Source organism: Chlamydotis macqueenii, chromosome 16 (assembly GCF_036417535.1).
Source record: "Chlamydotis macqueenii isolate bChlMac1 chromosome 16, bChlMac1.mat, whole genome shotgun sequence".
NCBI lineage: Eukaryota > Metazoa > Chordata > Aves > Otidiformes > Otididae > Chlamydotis > Chlamydotis macqueenii.
Genome location: NC_141571.1, coordinates 16,489,413 through 16,508,041, shown reverse-complemented (window position 1 = coordinate 16,508,041; position 18,629 = coordinate 16,489,413). Strand labels below are relative to the sequence as shown.

At 54.8% G+C, this 18,629-nt stretch overlaps 1 protein-coding gene across 4 annotated transcripts in view; it reads left to right on the top strand.

Annotated features, from left to right (window-relative positions):
* The window catches only part of CDH22 (cadherin 22), an 87,621-nt gene that overhangs the window by 62,925 nt on the left and 6,067 nt on the right, over positions 1-18,629 (top strand). For all 4 annotated transcript variants that reach the window (XM_086760413.1, XM_086760410.1, XM_086760411.1 and 1 more), the window contains 3 exons: positions 4,505-4,641; positions 12,360-12,481; positions 12,797-12,914. In XM_086760413.1, coding sequence (XP_086616539.1) covers positions 4,505-4,641; positions 12,360-12,481; positions 12,797-12,914 — 377 coding nt within the window. The remainder of the gene's footprint in view (positions 1-4,504; positions 4,642-12,359; positions 12,482-12,796; positions 12,915-18,629) is intronic.

Below are 18,629 nucleotides of genomic sequence, written 5' to 3'. Positions count from 1 at the left end.
CTGTGTGGCTCCTGCTGCATTCTCCAGCCTGAAGCAGCTGCTGGAGGCACATTTCAGCCTGGTTCTCCCCTGCCGGCCTGGGAATCTGCTTGTCCCACAAGGATGCGGCCTCTTGGTGTGAGAACAAATCCCTTGCAGATGAGCCGGGCTGGGTCGCAAAGTGACCTGTTACAAAGGCATGAGGGCTGAAGGGGCATCCGACTCACCTGTTTGTGGGAGGCATCCCTGAGGCAGTGCTCCCTGCACCAGTCCCGGCTGCACATGGATGTAGAGCCCTGGGCTGTAGGCTGCCCAGAGAGCACCCCATCTCTCTGGGTGAGCAGCCCCAGCTTGTGGCTGCTCAAAGAGGGACACCCTTCCTCGGGTGTGATGCTGTGAAGTGGGGAGCCGTGCTGAAGTTCAGCAGAGGGGCTGCACGCATCCTCGGGGGAGCAACACGAAAACCCACCCTGGTACAGGCAGGAAACGCCTTGCCAAAGGGCCAGTGCTTTTTGTTTTATTCCATCCTTGTTTGTTGCCTAATAAAAGCTGGAACCACTCTTTTTCAGAAAGAATTTAGCTTCCAGTTGGCTTTTTGGCTTTAGCTGTACGTTTCCTGGGCGTAGCGCAATTTTTCTCAGCTGAGCCATTGTGTGAGGTAATTCAGCGATAGACTGTCTGTGTACGTGAGGCTGTTTATATGGGAGCTTTTGTTTCTCTCTCTGCAGTGGGAGTCTGTGCTCTGATTGTGTGCATTCCAGGCTTTATCAGCACTGGGAAGATGTTGCTTGGGATTTAAGGTTCTCAGAGATATTCTTGTTTGGCATTCACCAAATCCAGAGAGACGTGTTGGACATGAGCATTTTATAGACTCCAACAGCACAGCAAGAACTACAACCTGCTTCAGCACAAAAGGGAGAGGAGGCAAAAACAAACACAACAAAAAGCTTTTCACACAGTGTTTGAAAAGCTCCCTATTAACAAAACACATGGCATAAAATGTGCTCCTTGTTGCATTTGGGGGAGAAGTGAAACAGAGTGCTTGAGAAATGCGTTCATGAGAAAGATGAGCACCAAGCAAGCTGTCTAAATTAAACAGTCAGTTGTAACAGCCAGACCAACAGGCAGTGCCAGCAGGAAGAGAGGAAAATGGATTACAAGGTCCGCATCTCAATCAGAGCTGGGGACTGCAGTTGCAGAATCGGAGCAGCAGCCAGCTTTAGGAGGAATGAGCATGTATCCTATCTCTGAGCACCCGGGGGTTAACTGCTCCCCCTTCCCAGGTGAGAAGCACTGTTTGACTTCAGTGGGACAGATTAATATGAAGCTGGAGCACTAGAGATGGCGAGGCTTGCAGTGGTCAGCAGAGACATTGTTTGGTAAACACCATATTGCACAAAATGATGTAAACTGAGCACAGCAGGTAGTTTCTCATTCTGGCTGCTCTAGCACAGCGTTAGCCATGAGCTCGTGGAGTGGGAGGTTTCTCGCCGCGTAGAGCAGCGTGGAGCGGGTTGATCTGCAGCTCTGAGCGCATTATGGCTGTGGCTTTGGGGGGGCAGATGGGCATCCCTGTTCCCTCTCAGTTCCCAGCTCCAGTGCCAGCATAGTGCTCCAGAATCTCCACAGCACTGTGGGCAGACGGAGAGCTACAGACCCACCTGGACTGGCCACCGCTGGAATCACAGTGCATGGAAGCAGGCTCAGCCCTGCTTTCATGGCAGACGCAGGCAGCGCTCCCAGCTCTGTCTCGTTGCTCTGGCACAGTGTTGGGAAGGTGGCAGCTCTCTGGAGCAGTGGTGACAAAAGGATCAGATTTCTGGTTTGGTTTGTGCCTTGCCATAGGGTATGGGCAGTCAGTCTTCTGCAGACAATTCGGAAGTGACAGAAGACAATCTGAGCAGCAAAACAGTTGGAAGCATAAGAAGAGGTTCCCAGCAGCGTGAGGCAGAGTGCTCCCCTGCCAGCCTCCTGCCCGTGTCAGATGTTTCCAGGCTCAGTGATGTCTCCCATCACCGTGTTTTCATGTATAGCTAGTTTTTACAGGCATCTTTGTTTATGCAGCAATGACACGAGCGTGAACGAAATGGGCACGTGCTCCCCGAGAAGCAGGGAAGGCATATGGGGACTGAAGTACCGTCTTGAACTCCAACAGTATTAAAAAGTGGGATGGAAGACAGGATGTGTTGTTCCAAGTCAGGTGACGTGGGAGAACACTGGAAGCAGTTATGCAAATGCATCAATTATGCTATTGGGAAGTTGTTGGGTGTTGTCATCCCAGTTTCTGTTCCTCCTTCCAGCAATACACTGGACTGATGTGTACGAGTCAGAGTGGCCAGACCTCTCCTTTCCCTTTGTGGTGAGCAAGCACAGAGTGGATGAGAGGCTGCAGTGTGTGCCAAGACAGTGTCACTGTCTCTTCTGGAGCTGGCTACATGCCCGAAGAGGCTCTGTTTCCAGCTGGGAGTTGAGGCAGAAAATGCAGGAGGGCTAGGAAGTCGCTGGCAGTTGGTTCAGAGATGCCTAGGCTTGTACCTGGCCTTGTGTGGCGTATCCCCATTGCCTCCAGATGCAAGGAGAGAGGAGGAAGGCAGCCACACAGGTGAAGAACATGCTAGATTGCGCATGTGCACAGATGCAATTGAGATAGTGATTTTTGAACATTTTTCCTTAACTGCAAGCAAGTGCTGTTGTATTTTCTCTTTCATCCTCCATCTGTCTAAAAGGGAGAGAGCTAGGGGATGTAATCTGGTACTGTATAACACTTCAAACAGCGTAGAAATGCCTTTGTGTGTGCCCCCATCAGAGGGAGCTGCCCGCCGTGTGGGTGGGTGCCCCTCAGGAGGCACCTGTCTGCAGCTGGTCCTCCCCGGGCATGGGACCGAAGGGCGTGGAGGCCATCGATGCCTCTGTGCAGAGTGGTCATCCCTGCATGTGGAAGGGGAGCTGGTGTTCCTCAGCTGCGAGCTGTGTGGATGACAGACCCGCAGACCACAGCTGGGCTGCGCCAGGCGAGACACAAGCACTTGGGAAAGCTGCCCCGCAGCGTGCAGAGCACCTCCACCATCCGGAACGTGCTTCTAGCCTACAGCCTGTCCCCTGCTCCTCTTGTCTGATGTGGCTTCTCGGTACTGTCCTGTCTCATCAGCTTTCCAGCTTGCTTTGTCCAAACATTTATCTTCCTCCTGTTCTTGGACACGTGACCGAAGGCTTTAATTTATTCACAGCCCTCTTTTCCGTAATTCATCCTTTGTACTCTTCGCTGTCGTGTATTATTTAATTCTGTACAGCACTCTGGGATGCAGTGTGTATGAAAGATGCTGTACACAATAACATTATGCTGTATTGTTTCTGATTTGTAGGCCTTCTGGACTTCTAATCCTGATTACAGTGGTGGTGGTTGTTATTTGTGTTACAGCTGTGCTTGAGGGCCTCGGCTGGATCAGGCTTCCCTCCCAGTCCCTGCCTCCAGGGAGCACACATCCAATTGTGCCCTGATTTAATGTTAGCTTGCTTTGTTCCATGTGTGAAGGTGGGAAATGCAGGACATGCCGCTGGGACTGATTGTGTGGGCTCGTGGTGTCATGGCTAAGGTACAGGGCTGAACTCGGGTGTCTGGCTCTTCTCATGAGCTGCAGTGCTGCCCTTCGGGAAGAGGTGGGAGCCGTGCTCTCCAGAGGTGGCACGGGGAGTGGGTGGGCTGCTGGTGGGATGCTCGGGGAGGGGGCTGTTCTGGGCAGCCCTGGAGCAGCTGAAGGAGAAGAGAGCTGCATGTGAAGGGTCTCTGCTGAGGTGATGGAGCTGGACAAGCTCTTCAGCCTGCTCCTGTGAAACCAGGAAGCCCAAACTAGGGCACATTGCAGGGCTGCTGGGGAGGATGTGCTGTGCTGATTGTGGGGATGCTGGCTGTTGCCCAGCTCTCTGCTGCCAGGATCCTCGCTCCAGTTGCACAGGTTCAGTCTGGATTCCAAGGAGACCTTGGTGTTTGTAACTGCTGTAGCTGAGGTTTGGGTTGTCTGCGTGTCTGACTCAGCCTGCCCGTGTGCTGCTGTGCTCTTCTCCAGGTCTCTCACTTGGGTGGGTGCTGTGGCAGCATCCGGAGAGGGGGCGGTAGGCGAGGTGGGCTCCTCGAGCAGGGGTGCCCTCCTTCACTTTGGATTGGTATTTTCCTGAGCCTGTAATTCAGAAGCTTTCTAGACTCGTGAGTGGATTTACAGTCTATGATTTCTAAACTGCTCTGTCTATTCCGAGCATAAGGTTCCTGTCAGAGCAAGTTTTCCCCCTTGTCCACAGTCCATGCTTAATTCCACTTTAGGCACCAAAAGCCACACTTCAGTTTTACTTGAGGGTGCTGGGCTTGCAGCCTGTTAGAAACGTGGCCTTCGTGTACCATGCTGCAGCAGAGGAAAGGTGAGAGTGGTGATACAGGGCCTGCTGTGTTAGATCCCTGTGCTCCTGGGGCTGATGGAGGTGTTGGGCTTGGCACATCCAGCTGTTCACAGTTTCCCCTTTTGCCTGGTCTCAGGTACGCCATCGACCGCAGCACAGATGCAGAGAGGATCTTTGACATTGATGCCAACACAGGTGCCATTGTGACTGGGAAGGTCCTGGACCGGGAGACTGCAGGGTGGCACAACATCACTGTCCTGGCGATGGAAGCAGGTGAGATGGAGTGCTGTGTGGAGCAGGCAGTCTGTGCTGAACCAGAGTGGGGCAGAGTGGAAAATATGGGTGCATTTACTGCAGAGGTGACCAAGATGCAAGTGTTAATTAACACTGAAGTTAAAAAAAAAAGGCAGCAGCACTGAGTCTCACATCTCCCTAGACAACCTAAAAATACTCTTCCTGATTCGAGCATTAATAAGGGAGCATGGTTGGATAGTATATTTGATGAACACTAATCAAATTTGTGTTGTTTGTGTGCCGGCTCTGCCAGTCATCCCTGTGCAGCTCGCTCCCTGCATTCACACCTGCCGAGTGGCTCTGGGGGATCGCAGCGGGGAGGCGGGGAGCCTGTGTTCTCATCACCTGCATCCTCCCAGTTCAGCTATGTGCAGTGGGTGGATGTCCCACCAACTGGAGCTCTGTGGCACAGATGGCTGCCAGCATTTGCCTGTTGCTGGGGGTCACGGTGGCTGGGATTGGCAAGCTGTACCTGCATGCTGGCTTTGTGGCTCCGGATGCCTCCCGTGCCCTTCCTCCTTGGTCTCCCTGCCCTTGGTGTGGCTGCAGGCTTGGCAAGGCAAGCAAGGCGTCGATGGGAGGTCCTGGCACCGCAGCAGTGGGAAGGGGCTGCGGGGGCAGAGTGTCCCCGAGCCCCCGTGCTGGGGATGGGGAGTGGTGGTGTTGCCAGGGCTGGTACTGCCAGGCTGCTTCAGCTCTGGCTGCAGCGCTTGGCCTGGCCCTGCAGCCCACCAGGAAGGGTCTCGGGCAGAGATCTCGGGGTGAGGTGAAGCTCTCTTGCCCTCTTCTGGAATTAGCTCCTTTCTGACCCTCCCATGAGAGCCCTGGTGACAGTTTCTTCCTCCGTTTATGGCTGTGCCATCGTCTAGCCTGTATTTACTGTAACTGCCAAATGTGCTCACGCCCAGCTGCGAGTGCTGGGAGGAAACAGCTCAGCGGCTTTGCAGGTTTTGTTGGTTTATCTTTCCTCTATGTGATGGGGCAGCAGAGCCTGGCATGGATGCTTCCAGCAGAACTTGTTTGTTTTTTCTTCTCCAGTTAAGAAAGAAAAGAACAAACCTGGGTCCTGCTGCTCAGAGGAGCTCTGAATAAACTCCTCTTGAGGAATGAAAAGTAAATAATAGCAGCAAAGGGCAGACTTTTTGCTTCCCTGCAGGTGTTCTGCTGCAGGTGGGAAGCTGCCTGGGCATCCTGCACATGTTTGCACAGTGCCTTGGCTCACGGGCTGCGCAGGTCTGGCCCTGTCAGCCCCAGGGAGTGCTCTGTGTTCCTCCTTTTTCTGAGCCCGAAGATGGAAAAGGGGCTTCGGTCCCAGGCGCCATGCTGAGAAGCACAAAGGCATTGCCATATTCTTCAAAGTTTTCCACATTTTGGATGCACAAGTCACCAGGGCCCAGGACGGGTTCCTGCTGCATGGCCACCCCACCGTGGTGGCAGCCATCCACTCTGGCCAGGCCAGGATGCCAGGGCGCGGGCCCTGCTTCCCCAGGCGAGGAGGGGGCAGTGGCCTTGGCCAGACCTCGCTGCCCTGGGAGCACATTTCTGCAGTTCCGAACCTGCTGCGTGCTGATGCTTGGTGCCTGCTGGCTGGGGTGACCTCTGCACCATCTGGCTGCAGTGCTGTCCTGAGCCCTGCCCAGCACCAGGCAGCGATGGGCAGGCATCCGCTGCTGTCCATACCCCGCTGCAGAGCCTTGGCCTGTCGGGAGGCTCTGCGGGGAGGCTCTGCCAGCGGTGGGAAGAGAGGAGGGGATCACAGTGTTGCAGCACAACTCGGCATCCAGAGGAAACATGAGGTGACAAGAATCAGAAGGACAATATTTATGCGCAGCGGCTAGGATTTCAGAACAAGTCAGTAAATGCTGTGGCTCCCCTCTGGAAGGGAAGCCTGTCAGGCTGGATCACTTCAAAAGCCAGGGAGACTCTTCAGCGCTCTGATTTCTCCTGTGGTGAGCTCTGACTCATCCATTTTAACTGTCCAGACATTCCTCCCAGTGACATTATCCTTAACGTTTTGTAATCATGAAATATTAATGACTGATATTGAATTTAAAATACAATTTATGTCTGAATCCTCTGGTGGAAAGGGCAGTTGTAAAGGTACAGCCTTCCAAGAGATAGAGGGGTTTTGGAGCGGGGCCGTGCGGCAGCTGTCAGGCCATACCCGGTGCGGTGGGATCAGCTGTGTCAGAGTGAGTGTGGAGCAGGGGGTCTCTGGGAGCCTCCGCACTGGCGCCAGTGCATCCGGTGCAGCAGTTCCCGGCACGGGGTATTTCCCGCACACGGGTGTCTGGGGCTGGGGTAGCGGGCAGGGCCTTGCGGTGTTTGCTGCGAGCATGCGGGTTGCAGCTGGCTGCTGCAGGGTCTGCTGCATGGCCGGGCAGGACGTCACCAGCTCCAGCAGAAGCAAGTGGTAAAGTGTTCTTCCTCATTCCTCAGTGAGATGTAAACTTGGCAGAAGGAATGGAGCAAGCCCACCAGGCATCCTCCTGCCCAGCTTGTCAAGGCTGGTAGGAGGCCATGCCTGCTGGATTCCCACAGCGCGTGGGCATGCGGCTGGAGCGCGTTGCACCAAGGTCTTGCCTCCCTGCAGCCCTCCCTGTCTGCTGGTGGGACTGTCCTGAGAAGGGTTTAAGGAACAGAAGCTGATGGAACGCTTGCCCGCTGACAGCTCTTGCTCCCGCAGGCAGCCCATCTGTGAGGTTTGTGCAGCTCTGTACAAGAGCCATCCCCCACCTTCGAGAGCCCCGTCGGGGACCTGGTGCTGCTGCAGCAGAGACCGTGTGCAGGGGTGCACGCACACCTACGGGTAACCAAGGAGCGCGGGTTTGTGCCTGAGGACAGTAAGAAAAGCTGCAGAAGGTGCTGAGCCGCCTGCTGCTGGCAAGGGGAGAGGAGGGGCAGGCCTCCCCCCACCTGCACCAGGACGGGCTGGCGACCGGCGGAAGGTTTGGCCTTGCAGCGTGGCAGCCAGCGGGAAGCACAGGGGCTGTTTGGCAGATCTGGCCCGGGACCAGGCCAAGCGTTTCCAGAGATAAATCTTCATCTCGCTTGCAAGCTGTTTACCTTCCTTGGGCTAATATTAGTGATTCTCTTCCTGTTTTCCTCTTTGCTCATGTAAAATGATGAGGCCTTGACTGCTGTGTCCACTGCTGGTAATTGAGATGATAAATCTTCCTGCTGGAGACTGGCTTTAATCAGAGCATTGTGTTTGGATGCGATTTAATGACTCTCATGCTGCTGAGTTCAGGCAGGGCTCAGGAGAGGTGAGAGCCATTTATATGTTACTTGGCTTAACTGCTGCTTCTGCTTTGCGTCCCCTCAGCTGGGAGCCCCGTTTTCAGCTCCAGCTGCTGAGGTAGCTGCCTGTGTCCGATGAGCCGTACCCTGGCACACCTCTGCTTGTTCCTTGCCATTACTGCTCTGCTTTGAGTCAGGCAGCTGTGCTGGATCTACAACGCTGCCCTGTGCTTCACAGCGTGGCGTGAGGGGTGGACAGCAGCGTGGTCCATCCCGGTCTTCTGTCTGTATTTTGTTCTCCCAGTTTGCTGAGACAGCAAGAGATAAATTCCACCCCTGCCTCTTCTGGCTTCTGTGCTAGTGAAAATTTCGAATTCATTATTGTATCAATTTGGTCGTGAGGTAGAAGAGAGTGGGTCACACTGCGCCCAACATGGTCCGTGAGCCAAAACCAGCAGCCCATGGTCCTCTGGGCTTTCCTCAGACTGTTCTTTGGACTCCAGGGAAGCTGCAGAGCGGCTTTCTGCATGTGATACCACTGCACGGCTGTGTTTGCAGGCAGGAGCACAAAGGATATGTGTGCCTCAGCAAGGCTTGGGTTGGGAGCTTCACAGTAGAGGTTTGGGTGGAAAAATGCAAAGTGCTTTATTGCGAGGGTTTGTGCAAGGGTCTGGATCCCAGCGCAGCGGTAACCACGGATCCCCTCCTTTCCTGCCGCAGCCGGAGTGGCTAAGCATCTCGGCCATCCTTTCCCGTTACTGTGAGCTTCTGCTGCAAAGCTTCCAGTGTTTGAGAGCAGTTGCCCAGAGCTGCTTGGTGTCAGCCCAGCAGGCAGTTGGCTGTCCAGGAACCCGGGGAGAGGGCAAGTTGTTGGCCTTTTGCATGTGAATGTTTAAGACAAGAATATTGTCCTGTTCAGATTGTTTTCATGGTTAATTAAGAAAAAATACTTTGGGATGTCGCGAAAGGTTCAACCAGAGCATTTGGGTCTCAGCCTCAGTGTCACCACGCAGCAGGACGTGGCTTTCTCCTGCTCCAAAGCCGCGGTGCTGCCCATCCCTGCGTGGCGCTGCCCGCTGAGCGGCACCTTGGCACGGGGGTCCAGGCTGTGCTTGCTGCTCGTCCTGAGCTGCGCTGCGTGCGGCAGTGAGGAAAGTGCAGGTGCTGCAGCGTGGAAGCGATGGGCAGAACACTGTCCCCCACCCTCAGCAGGCTCCAGTGTCCTGGAAATCATTCAGCCCGTGTTGGCAAAGGCAGCTGCCAGTCACCAGCCTGGAGCTCTCCTACTGCACTGCTGTGTTTCCAGCCTCTCCCCCTTGATCTGTGTGTTTTCCATGTCTCTTTCCTCAGTCTTTTCAGATTAATAGCATTCCAACTCCTGGAGGAAATGCAGAAAACCAGCATGTTTAATTTTAATTTACGAAAGCATTTAGGTAGCAGCCTAGTTTCCTCGCTGCTGTCAATCAGGTTTTCTCAAGGCTGACATCAATTAGTTTTAAAATATTGAATGTAATTTTGCCTGACACAACATATTGCAGCCACTGCAAAATATGATTTACTTTAGAAGAAGAAATAATTAAACTAATTTGCATGTCAGTCAGCTGAGCTGGAATATGGAGGAGAGGTGCTGCCATGGAGGATGACTTTTCCTCTCCAGTCGCACTCAGCCTGGCCCGTGCCACCCCCGCCCCATCCGGCTGGGTGCCGCTGGGCAGAGCCCTGCGTGGGAACGCTTCTGCGCCTTTCCGCAGCCCTCGTGCACCCAGCCTGCTGCCCTTCCCGGCAGTGCCGCGTGCCTGCGGAGGGTTTAACTCTGTGGTGGAGCATGTAACTGCGTACACTTTTGCGTATGGGGAGGGAGCCCAGGTCAGAGCTTTCGGCCTTGCAGAGGTGAGGTCTGCGCTAGTTAGGTGCATCTTGCCTTTTGTCACAAATGTACTCCAACAGTCTTATTTGCGCTTCTGACCATCGTAAATTCAGTTTATACCACACAAGTTACAGAAAACATATTTCAGAGATGTTTTGGAGATTACTCTTTTTTTTTTTTTTTTTTCAAATACATCCAACCATTTTTTGTATTTTCCCCCCATAAGTCAAGGTACTGATTCAAAGGAAGAGGGAGGTTGATAAAGAAAGCATTTGAGGAGCCTTCAAATAGATCATGGTGCAGCCAAAATAAAAAGAAGCTGATGTGCGCCTCACTGGAAGAGTAGACAACGATGCAGTGGTTGCATTTCTAACCTTGATGTTCCTGGAGACCTCAAATTTTAACCCTATCACTGAGCCAGGAGTCAGCTTCAGCCTCGAGCTTCAGCTGTTTCAGAAGGGGCAAAAGGAGAGCTTTTTTTATGACAGGGTGCATTTAGAAAGGACAACTGTGCTTTGAGCTGTGCTCAGGGGAGCGGGATGTTAGTTATGGCTCTGGCAGAGGGGTTGGCGCGGGTCCTCAGCACGGTGCCGTGGCGCACGGATCACCCCTCTGGCACGCGCGGTGTGAAGCAGTGCCCGTGGCTGCTCGCTGGTGCTGCGGAGAAGGACGGACCTGCGGTTATGCCCTGCTCAAAGTATGCTGATGGCGTGCCTCCTGAGGAGGCAGAGAGCGGTGATCCTGAAGGGACACGGCCGCGCCCAGGCTCACCCAGGTGTCCCAACCGCGGAGCCTTGGCAGCGCGCGCGCTGTGCGGATGGGTCCTGGGGAGAATTCAGCAGCTCTGGGATCAGCTCCTGCTCGCAGCCGGCTTGGGCACCGTGGGGCATGGGGGGAGGAACTGCTGCTGTGGGTCACAGTGAGGAAGGGGAAGAGATGGGGTCCCAGGCTTTTCTTCCTCCCTTCTCTTTCTGCCTTTCCTCATCTTTCTCTCAGCAGTGCCTCCAGGGCCATTTCAGCTTGCTTCAAAGCTGAGCAGCAGGAACAGTTATCCATCTTCCTGCGGGTGCAGGAGGGGGCAATGAGATGCTGTCTTCCTCCTTCTTGCAGGATTTGAACCCTTTTTCCTCCGTTGGTGGCCCCGGTGGGCATCAGGCACTCCCCTCTGCCTCCCCCAGGCTCCCTTCCCACCCTGCTGCCTCCCCCTTCCTCTCTCCCCGAAAGCAATTGCAGTTTACTTCACTGCACCAACATGCCTTTTAAAATAACACATCATTCTAGGCTTTTAGTCACGACTTCTGCCTCCCTCCCCTGAAAACAACCATCTAATCACCAGAGCAGCTGGTCTGGGTGAGAGGGAGTGATAACACAAGAACAGGGTAAAGGCAGCTCTGGGGAGGGGGCTTAGGTTCCTGGCTAATTATGGAGCAGCGCTAAATCTCCTCTCTCCTGGGTCCCCCCACCTTGATCTGTGGGGGCCAGCGTTAATTTTTTAGGCAAACAGGCAGCAGAGCTCCTGCCCGAGCGAGGAGAGGCATCGGGTCTGTCACAGTTGCAACCTCTGGGTAAAACAAAGGAGATGGAGTACGAGGGAGTTCTCATTTCTGGAAGCACATGAAGTGCTTCAGAAAACATTAGGCCCTCCAGAGTGATTTATAATCTTACAGCGAGTGCTCAGCGTACCTTTGCAGTGCGTGCCGTGAGGTAGAGCGGCACTGTGCTGAGCGGAGCCGTATGTGCGATCCCTGTCCCATGTGCGGAGCGAGCCCAAGAGCAGCACCGGTGGCTCTGTGCGCCCTGAGGGAGGGGAGCGGGCTGCGAGACCCCAGGGCCAGCGCCTGCGCGAGGCACAGGCTGACGAGTGCGGGGTAAAGGGGTGGCCCTAGGTCTTCCTGCGTGACCACGCTGTGCCAGCTGGCGGACGGTGCTAGGTTCAAGTTCGAGCTGCTGGTGGCAATGCAGAAACCAGTGTGAGCGTGCAAGGCCTGGGTGCTAGCACAGGAGCCTCGAGCCTCATCGGGGATCACCTGGGTGCGGTGGAGGTGTGCGTGACAGATTTCATTACTGCCCTGTGCTTTTCAGTGATACCAGCTGTTTCTCATCCTGGCTCTGACTGCTCACCTCTCAGCCGTGGCTGCTCGCCCCTGGGGTGTAGGGATCAGGATCCAAGTCAGGGTGCAATGTTCTCGCATCTGAATTTGCTTGTCTGCTCTTGGCGCTGTTGGCCGCAGCACAGATGCTTGTTGGTTGTGACTGACCCTTATCGTGGGGACTTGCTGGGGTCTGCTCGGCTTTTCCGGGGGTAGAACAGGCCAACGTTTCAAGAGTCCTTGGTACGTGGCCCAAAGGCTGGGTTTCTTTATTGGAAAATGGGTGTGGTGAGATTGAGTGACGCTTTGCGGGCGCCACCGGCCCAGAGATGGTCTGCGCCGCAAGCAGGCGGAGGTGCGGTGCTGTGCGACCCTCTGCGCTGGCAGCAGCCAAGCGGCCGCAGTGGCTCTGGGTGGACAGGCAGCACAGGGAGGGTTTGCTCCCTGCTAGAAGCGGATGGCATGTCCTGCTGAAGCTCCGCTTCTTTTTTTTGTTTCAGATAATCACTCACAAGTGTCGAGAGCCTCTCTCCGTATTCGTATCCTAGACGTGAATGACAATCCACCCGAGCTTGCTACCCCCTATGAAGCTGCTGTGTGCGAGGACGCCAAGCCAGGACAGGTAGCGGGTGTCTCCCAGCCCTTCTCCCGGTTCTCCATCCACGCCTGCAGCAGTCCTGTGCTGCGAGCAGTGCTCTGGACCAGTGCCAGCCTGCCCATCCTTCCCCTTCTGCCTGTACGTCTTCCCATACAGCCACTGTCACACTGGGAGCCGCTTTGCTGGCGTCCTACAGCGAAGCCCGTCTGCAGGGCCAAAGGCTCGTCCTTTGCTGTGGTGGAAGCCAGTGATACTCTGCTGGGCCGGACCCTGCGAGCAGCGCCTGCGGGAGGGGCTGCGGAGGCAGCACTGATTTTCGTCTCTGCTTTCTCCCCACAGCTAATCCAGACTATAAGCGTCGTGGACCGTGATGAGCCTCAGAGCGGCCATCGTTTCTACTTCACATTGGCGCCTGAAGCCACCAACAACCACCATTTTTCTCTGCTGGACGTTAAGGGTAAGCCCTGCTGCGCCCTTCCTGCAACCTCCAGGCTGAGCGAGCAGCACGGCTGGCCGCGGGGCGGGAGACGAGGCTGTGGGCTCGTGGTTCAGCTGTGCCAGCCGGGCAAGGCTCCTTGCCAACCTGAAATGGTGCGACCGGTCAGGTAGCAGTTTGGATTTCCTCAGGGAGGCTCTGCTGGCTTTTTCTCTGCTGTTAGACAGATCTGAAGCTCCTCTTGTGCTCTCTGGTTAGCCTTCCGTGTTTTCAGGGCTCTCGTCCCTTTCTTGATGTGAAATGTCCAGCCTGCCTGCAGGCAAGGAGATGATGTGGATTTAGAGATGAACACCCTCTTGCTTTGAGCATTATGCTTTATCTCTCTCCAAGGTAAATCCTCAAGTGTGGGTCATCCCAAGGCCGCCGTGCAGGTGGGCAGCCCCTGTGCCCAGGACAACCGGGAGCAGCTCACGAGTCCTGGGAGGTGGCGGGGGAGGCAGCGGGGCCGTGCGGCAGCCAGCCCTCGGCCTTTGTGGGTTACCTGGGACGGGGCCAGCAGGGCCAGATTCCCTGTTAGGTGGTGGCTCAGGAACACGGTTCCTCTGTGTTTCCTGAGGCTCATCCTGTCCTTTGGGAAACGCAGCTGGGTAGGGCCCATTTGCTCCTCCGGGAAGCTCTGGGGTTCTTTGTGCCTCTGGACTGAGCAGCTCCCGACGGCTTGATCCCCGCCTGCTGCTGGAACCGACGCGGTGTGACGCAGGTTTTGCTGGCTGAGTCCTGGCTCCTGTTTGACTTTGCGGATTGCAAGGTCAGGCTGCATTTGTCTGGACCGTAACCATCCAGAAAGGTAGTTATGAGGCTGCTTCCTATTTTTGACTGGTGTTTTGAGTGAATTTAGGTGCCGATTGCAGTGGTAGGTACAGCAGGGACCCTTGCACATAGGGATTTTCTCCAGCTAGATGTGCACTGACTTGTCAAAGAGGCCAGCTCAGATAGAAGCCAGCAGACCACGCTGAAATGCTTCTTTGTTTGGGCTTTGTTTTGGTTTGTTTGGGGTTTTTTTTTAAGCATTTTTTATCTGTTTCTATAACTTCATCTGTCAAAAATCTGGTTTAGTTTGCTCTGAGCTTATCAGAGGAACCTTCTGCTGACGTAAGATCCTGCTTGCTCGGTTTGGTTTGGCATTTTTAGGGACAGTCAAAATGGAACTTGCAGCAAAGAGCTTCAGACGTAATCGTAGAAGGACTGATGTTGCTTTGCATCCTAAAAAGTGCAGCTGTCCCTGACCCGAGTCCCTCCTCTGGCACTCACAGGGCAGCTGTTCACAAGACCTTTGCTTCTTATCATGTAAGCAAGCTTTAATCCTCTGCAAGATTTGCCCCACACCCAGCGATTAACTTCTTTTGCTTTCTCTGAAGGACCTTATGAAAACGTGCTTGAGCACGCTGAGTGACGCCCCGGTGTCCATCCCTGCCCAGACCTCTCCAGATGCTCCGAGGGGCCGGGGGCCGCGCTCCCTGCTCCAAGCCAGGATGCCTGCCCGCAGCTGGGTTGTGATCCCAGAGCCGTCGCTGCTGCTCTGCCTGGCTGGCAGCAGGGACCTGGCCGGGGTGGCTGGAGCTCAGAGGGGCTGCTTCACCGCCCGGCGCTGTGTGGGGATCGCTCCCCGTTCCTTCAGTCGCGGCTCACCAGCGGCAGCCGAGAGCTGGCATTGCAGGAGGGTGCAGGACGCGGGCTCCCGCGCTGCCATCTCCTCCAGAGCTGCTGCTCTCTTGAGTGGGACAAGGCTCTCGTTGCGGAGGGCAATCCTTCGTGCTAAACGATCCCACAAACGTTGCATGTGGTGCAACACTGCATAAAATGAGTAAAAGCTGGCATCACCTCCCACCTTCTGTTCTCAGGAAAACAAATGCTGTTGCTGTGGGGTTATTCCCGCAGCAGTGGGACCCTCCCAACTGCCAAGCAGTGCTGTCTTCCACAGCAAGAGGAGGCGGCTGCCTGTGCAGATGGAGGCACCCCTCATTTCTAATGTGCGTGTATTTTAGTGTCATCTCCCTCCCGCCGTTTTCCAGTCCATTGAGCGCTCTGGGTGTGCTCACCTTCCCCCTCTGCCCTCCTGGGTTCCCTTGTTGCATCCTCCCTGGTCCCCCTCCTCGCCTCCCTCTCGTACATTCACCCCCTCGCACTTGTCTCCACTCCTCCATAGAAATATCAGTGGTGACAAACTGCTACCACCAGCCCATCTGTTTCTTTGTACAAATTTGTAGCCAGTTTTGAAACGTGATTTATAAATATTGCTTTTGCAGCCAAGGAGTGACACTGATGGATGTCAGCACAGATGGATGCGCTAGGCTCTTGCTTAAATCCTCCTTCTCTCTTTTGCTTTGCACCTACTTCCCTCGGCTCCCGCAAGGCAGCAGAAAGCCACCTCGACAGGGTGGCTTGTCCTCAGCATGGCAGGGACCAGCACCCCCTCAGGAGTGCTCCCCACTACGGTTCATCAGGCAGGGCAGGAGCACCGGGCCGTGGCAGGGCTGGCAGGCGGGGAGCCTGCATGGCTTTGGCCACAAGCTGCCCGAGAGGTGTCCAAGGCTCCGAGCTGAGTGCAGCGCGGAGGGGCTCCCTCGGGGGCTGCTGGCTGCGCCCCAGCAGGCAGGGGGAGCGAGGGGGACGCTTCTCGGGCACGCACCTTGCTGGCGAAACTGAACGGCAGGAGGGTGAAAAGCCGAAGGAGCGAGAGTCAGTTAACATGCAGAGGCCATCGTGCAGGTGGGAGCAGCACCAGGCAGGGTAGCACAGGAGGGCACGGGAAGCCGCCGAGTGCAGTCTGGGCTCTCTAGGGCTCCTGTGGGCAGCGTGGAGGAAGCCTGCAAGAGTTTTAGGGAAAGCCCGGGTGATCAGTGGGGCAGCCTGTCCATCAGATGAAGAGCTTGCGAAGCACCTGCTAGTAAGCGGGCGTACGGCACTGGTGACATAGCAGGTCTGCTGCAGGCTGATGCTGCTGTGGTGCAGTCACAGCTCTGCCCCTTGCCCAAACCCTGCTGGGTCAGGCCCCCTGCAGCCCAGACTGCACGGAGCGGGGACGGCCCTTGCGAAGTGCCCGCAGTCAACACCTGCGGCCCTGCTTGCTGGATCCCTGCGCATGCAGAGCTGCCCCGGCTCCGCTGCTCTGGGTCGGAGGTGCAAGAGCAAAAGATGACGCTGCAGGAGAGCTTGCCTTAACTGAGGTAGAGTTAACTCTCCTGGTTTGCAGGAGTCAGGCTGTTAGAAACAGCGCCATTTCCTACTGTTACCTCTCTTTCCTTGCTTTTGCTCTGTCCAAGAGAGTGCTCAAGCACCTCCTAATTCATCAGGCAAGGAACAAATGTCGCATGTGGTAACAACAGCTGGGAACCAAAATGAAGATGCCCAGCAAAGAAGTGCCTAAAGGAAGAGACAGAATTGGAAAAGCTGACATCACCCATGTCCAGTTGGTGCCGTTCCAAAGCATTCACCATCCTCTGCCTCCTAACTCACCTTTTGCTGGGTCTGTCTGGCCTAGGAAAATTGATTGCAGAAGGATCAAAGGCAATTAAAGCCTGAAATCATGTTCTCCAAGAAATGCTAATTGTGTTGGAAGGGATGGTAGAAGGCATCCAAGCCCGGCAACCCGGAAGGGTTGCTAGATAATATGGAGCAACACATGGAGCTACTGACTCCGGAGCTCGAGCGCCAGGCGAGCAGATGTCTGAACTCTCTGCAGGTCTCATTAAGAGCATGTAATGGGTGATAGAAGATCTGAAAATCATAACAATCAAAAGCAAAATATTAGGATTCAAGTATTGCCTCAGGACAGAGGAAGCCTCCTCCAGCCGCGCAGGGATGCCATTCTCTGCACGAGCAGCACAGATGCTGATCTGACGGGGGGGTGAAAAGAGCATTGAATCTCCACGGGCCCTGAGCGAAAGGTAAATAAGCAGCAGGGTGCTGTGGCCTGGCACCCAGAGAATTTGGGAGAAGGAAGAGGCAAAAGGGAAAAATTATATTCTTCTATCAGCTGCACCTGCCTGGAGCTGGAGGCAGGGGGGTCTGCTCCTTTTGGGGACCCCTTTGGGGCAGCCTGCAGCTCCGGCAGCAGCATGGCTGTGGGCCCGGCAGGGAGCTGGCATGCCCAGGCACCGGGGCTGCAGAACAGCCGCTGGAGAAGGGGCAGGCAGACGCCCACGGGCGGCCCCTAGGAGCGTGGAAGAGGGCAGGGATATCAAAATCCAAACTGGAGGTAAGTTGCTCCCTTCTGCTCTCCTAGCACTGCTCGAGATTGAGTTATAAGAAGAATTTATTAGTTCTGTCTTTGAAGCTGCCAAGAGCCTCTTTGGAGAGGGAGTCTGAGAGATTTAAATTTTTTTTTTTTTCATTCCTAGTGATGTAACGCTACCACCACAGTACATTGTGGTGTAGGAAACCTGCAGAGGAAATGTCAGTTTGTGTAGCAGGACAGCAGTGATAGTAAATGGTTTGGCTTGGGGCTTCAGAGAACACACGGCACAACCTTTAGAGTGATGTGACCGTGGCACAAAGTGCCACCTCGCGTGGATAGGGCAGGAGAACAGAAGTGTGGAGATCCAAACTTGTCTGTGCAGCAAAGCTGTGGATTAACGACTGCTTAGGTTTCAGTACCACCTCTGCGGAAACACTGCTCCTCAACCTCCTGACACAAAAAATGGACGCAGAAAGCTGCGGCAGAGGACAAGACATGAGGGGCTGCAGGGCTGGGCCTGCCTGGCTTTTCTGTGCAATGACTGAGGCTGTGCTGGTACAAACAGATCTACACCAAGACATGTCCTGAAGCAACTGCCTTGCGTCAGCTGCGTGTAGAGAAACAAGTGTACCAGGAGAAACGACGTTGCTTTGTAGGAGGTTGCTTTGGGTGCATTTTCCAGGACACCTTTTTCCCAGATCTGGGCAAAATTTTCTTCACTTCTGTGATTAAATAGACTATGTTGCATGGCAGCAGCACTGCTTTTTCTGGAGCATCTCAGAAGGGAACACAGGAGTTTGCAAGTAATGGGTATGTAAAGACCCGCCAGAGAAAATGGTTATCCAGGGTGCCTGGGGAGCCGCGGGCACAGCGCTGGGCAGCGGCGAGGAGGCTGGAGCAGTCTGGGTGCCTGGACTGGGCTGGTCTCTGCCAGACTGGGGTCTGGCTGTCCAGCCTTGGTCAGCAATGTCGTGGGTGTAGACATGGAATGTCTGTGATGTCCCTCCTGTAGGAAGTGCTTGTGTCGCCTCATTCAAGATGGAAAATGCAGTTTCATGATGTTTCAAATAGTGTTTTGTAGTTGTAATTTTTGTCTCTCTCCCTAGCGCAGAGTTTTGGGTTACAGGGCAAGATCTCTGCCCCTTCCTGAGCTGAGGTTTCTCAGAGCAGAGCTGTCTGTCGTGCTGCTGATCTATTTAACTCCTGGCTGCTTTATTGTGACTTTGTGAGTTCGGCAGTGGAAATATTTTTCCATCCCGTACTTGGAGGTAAGGGAGCTCGGTGGTGCAGCACGCTGTCTGAGCAGTCTCAGCTGAGCTGAGGTTAGTGGCTGCCGCTCTGCAACTTGCATGTGCATTTTCCCTTGATTTCTAGAGGTTGTTTCTAAAAATACAGCATACCTTGTGGCAGGTCCCCAACACGAGCTGGAGTTGGCTGTAGACAGAAGGGGAATCACCAGCGTTCTGCTGTGTTTCCAGAGAGGTGAGGAGCTGGTGCTA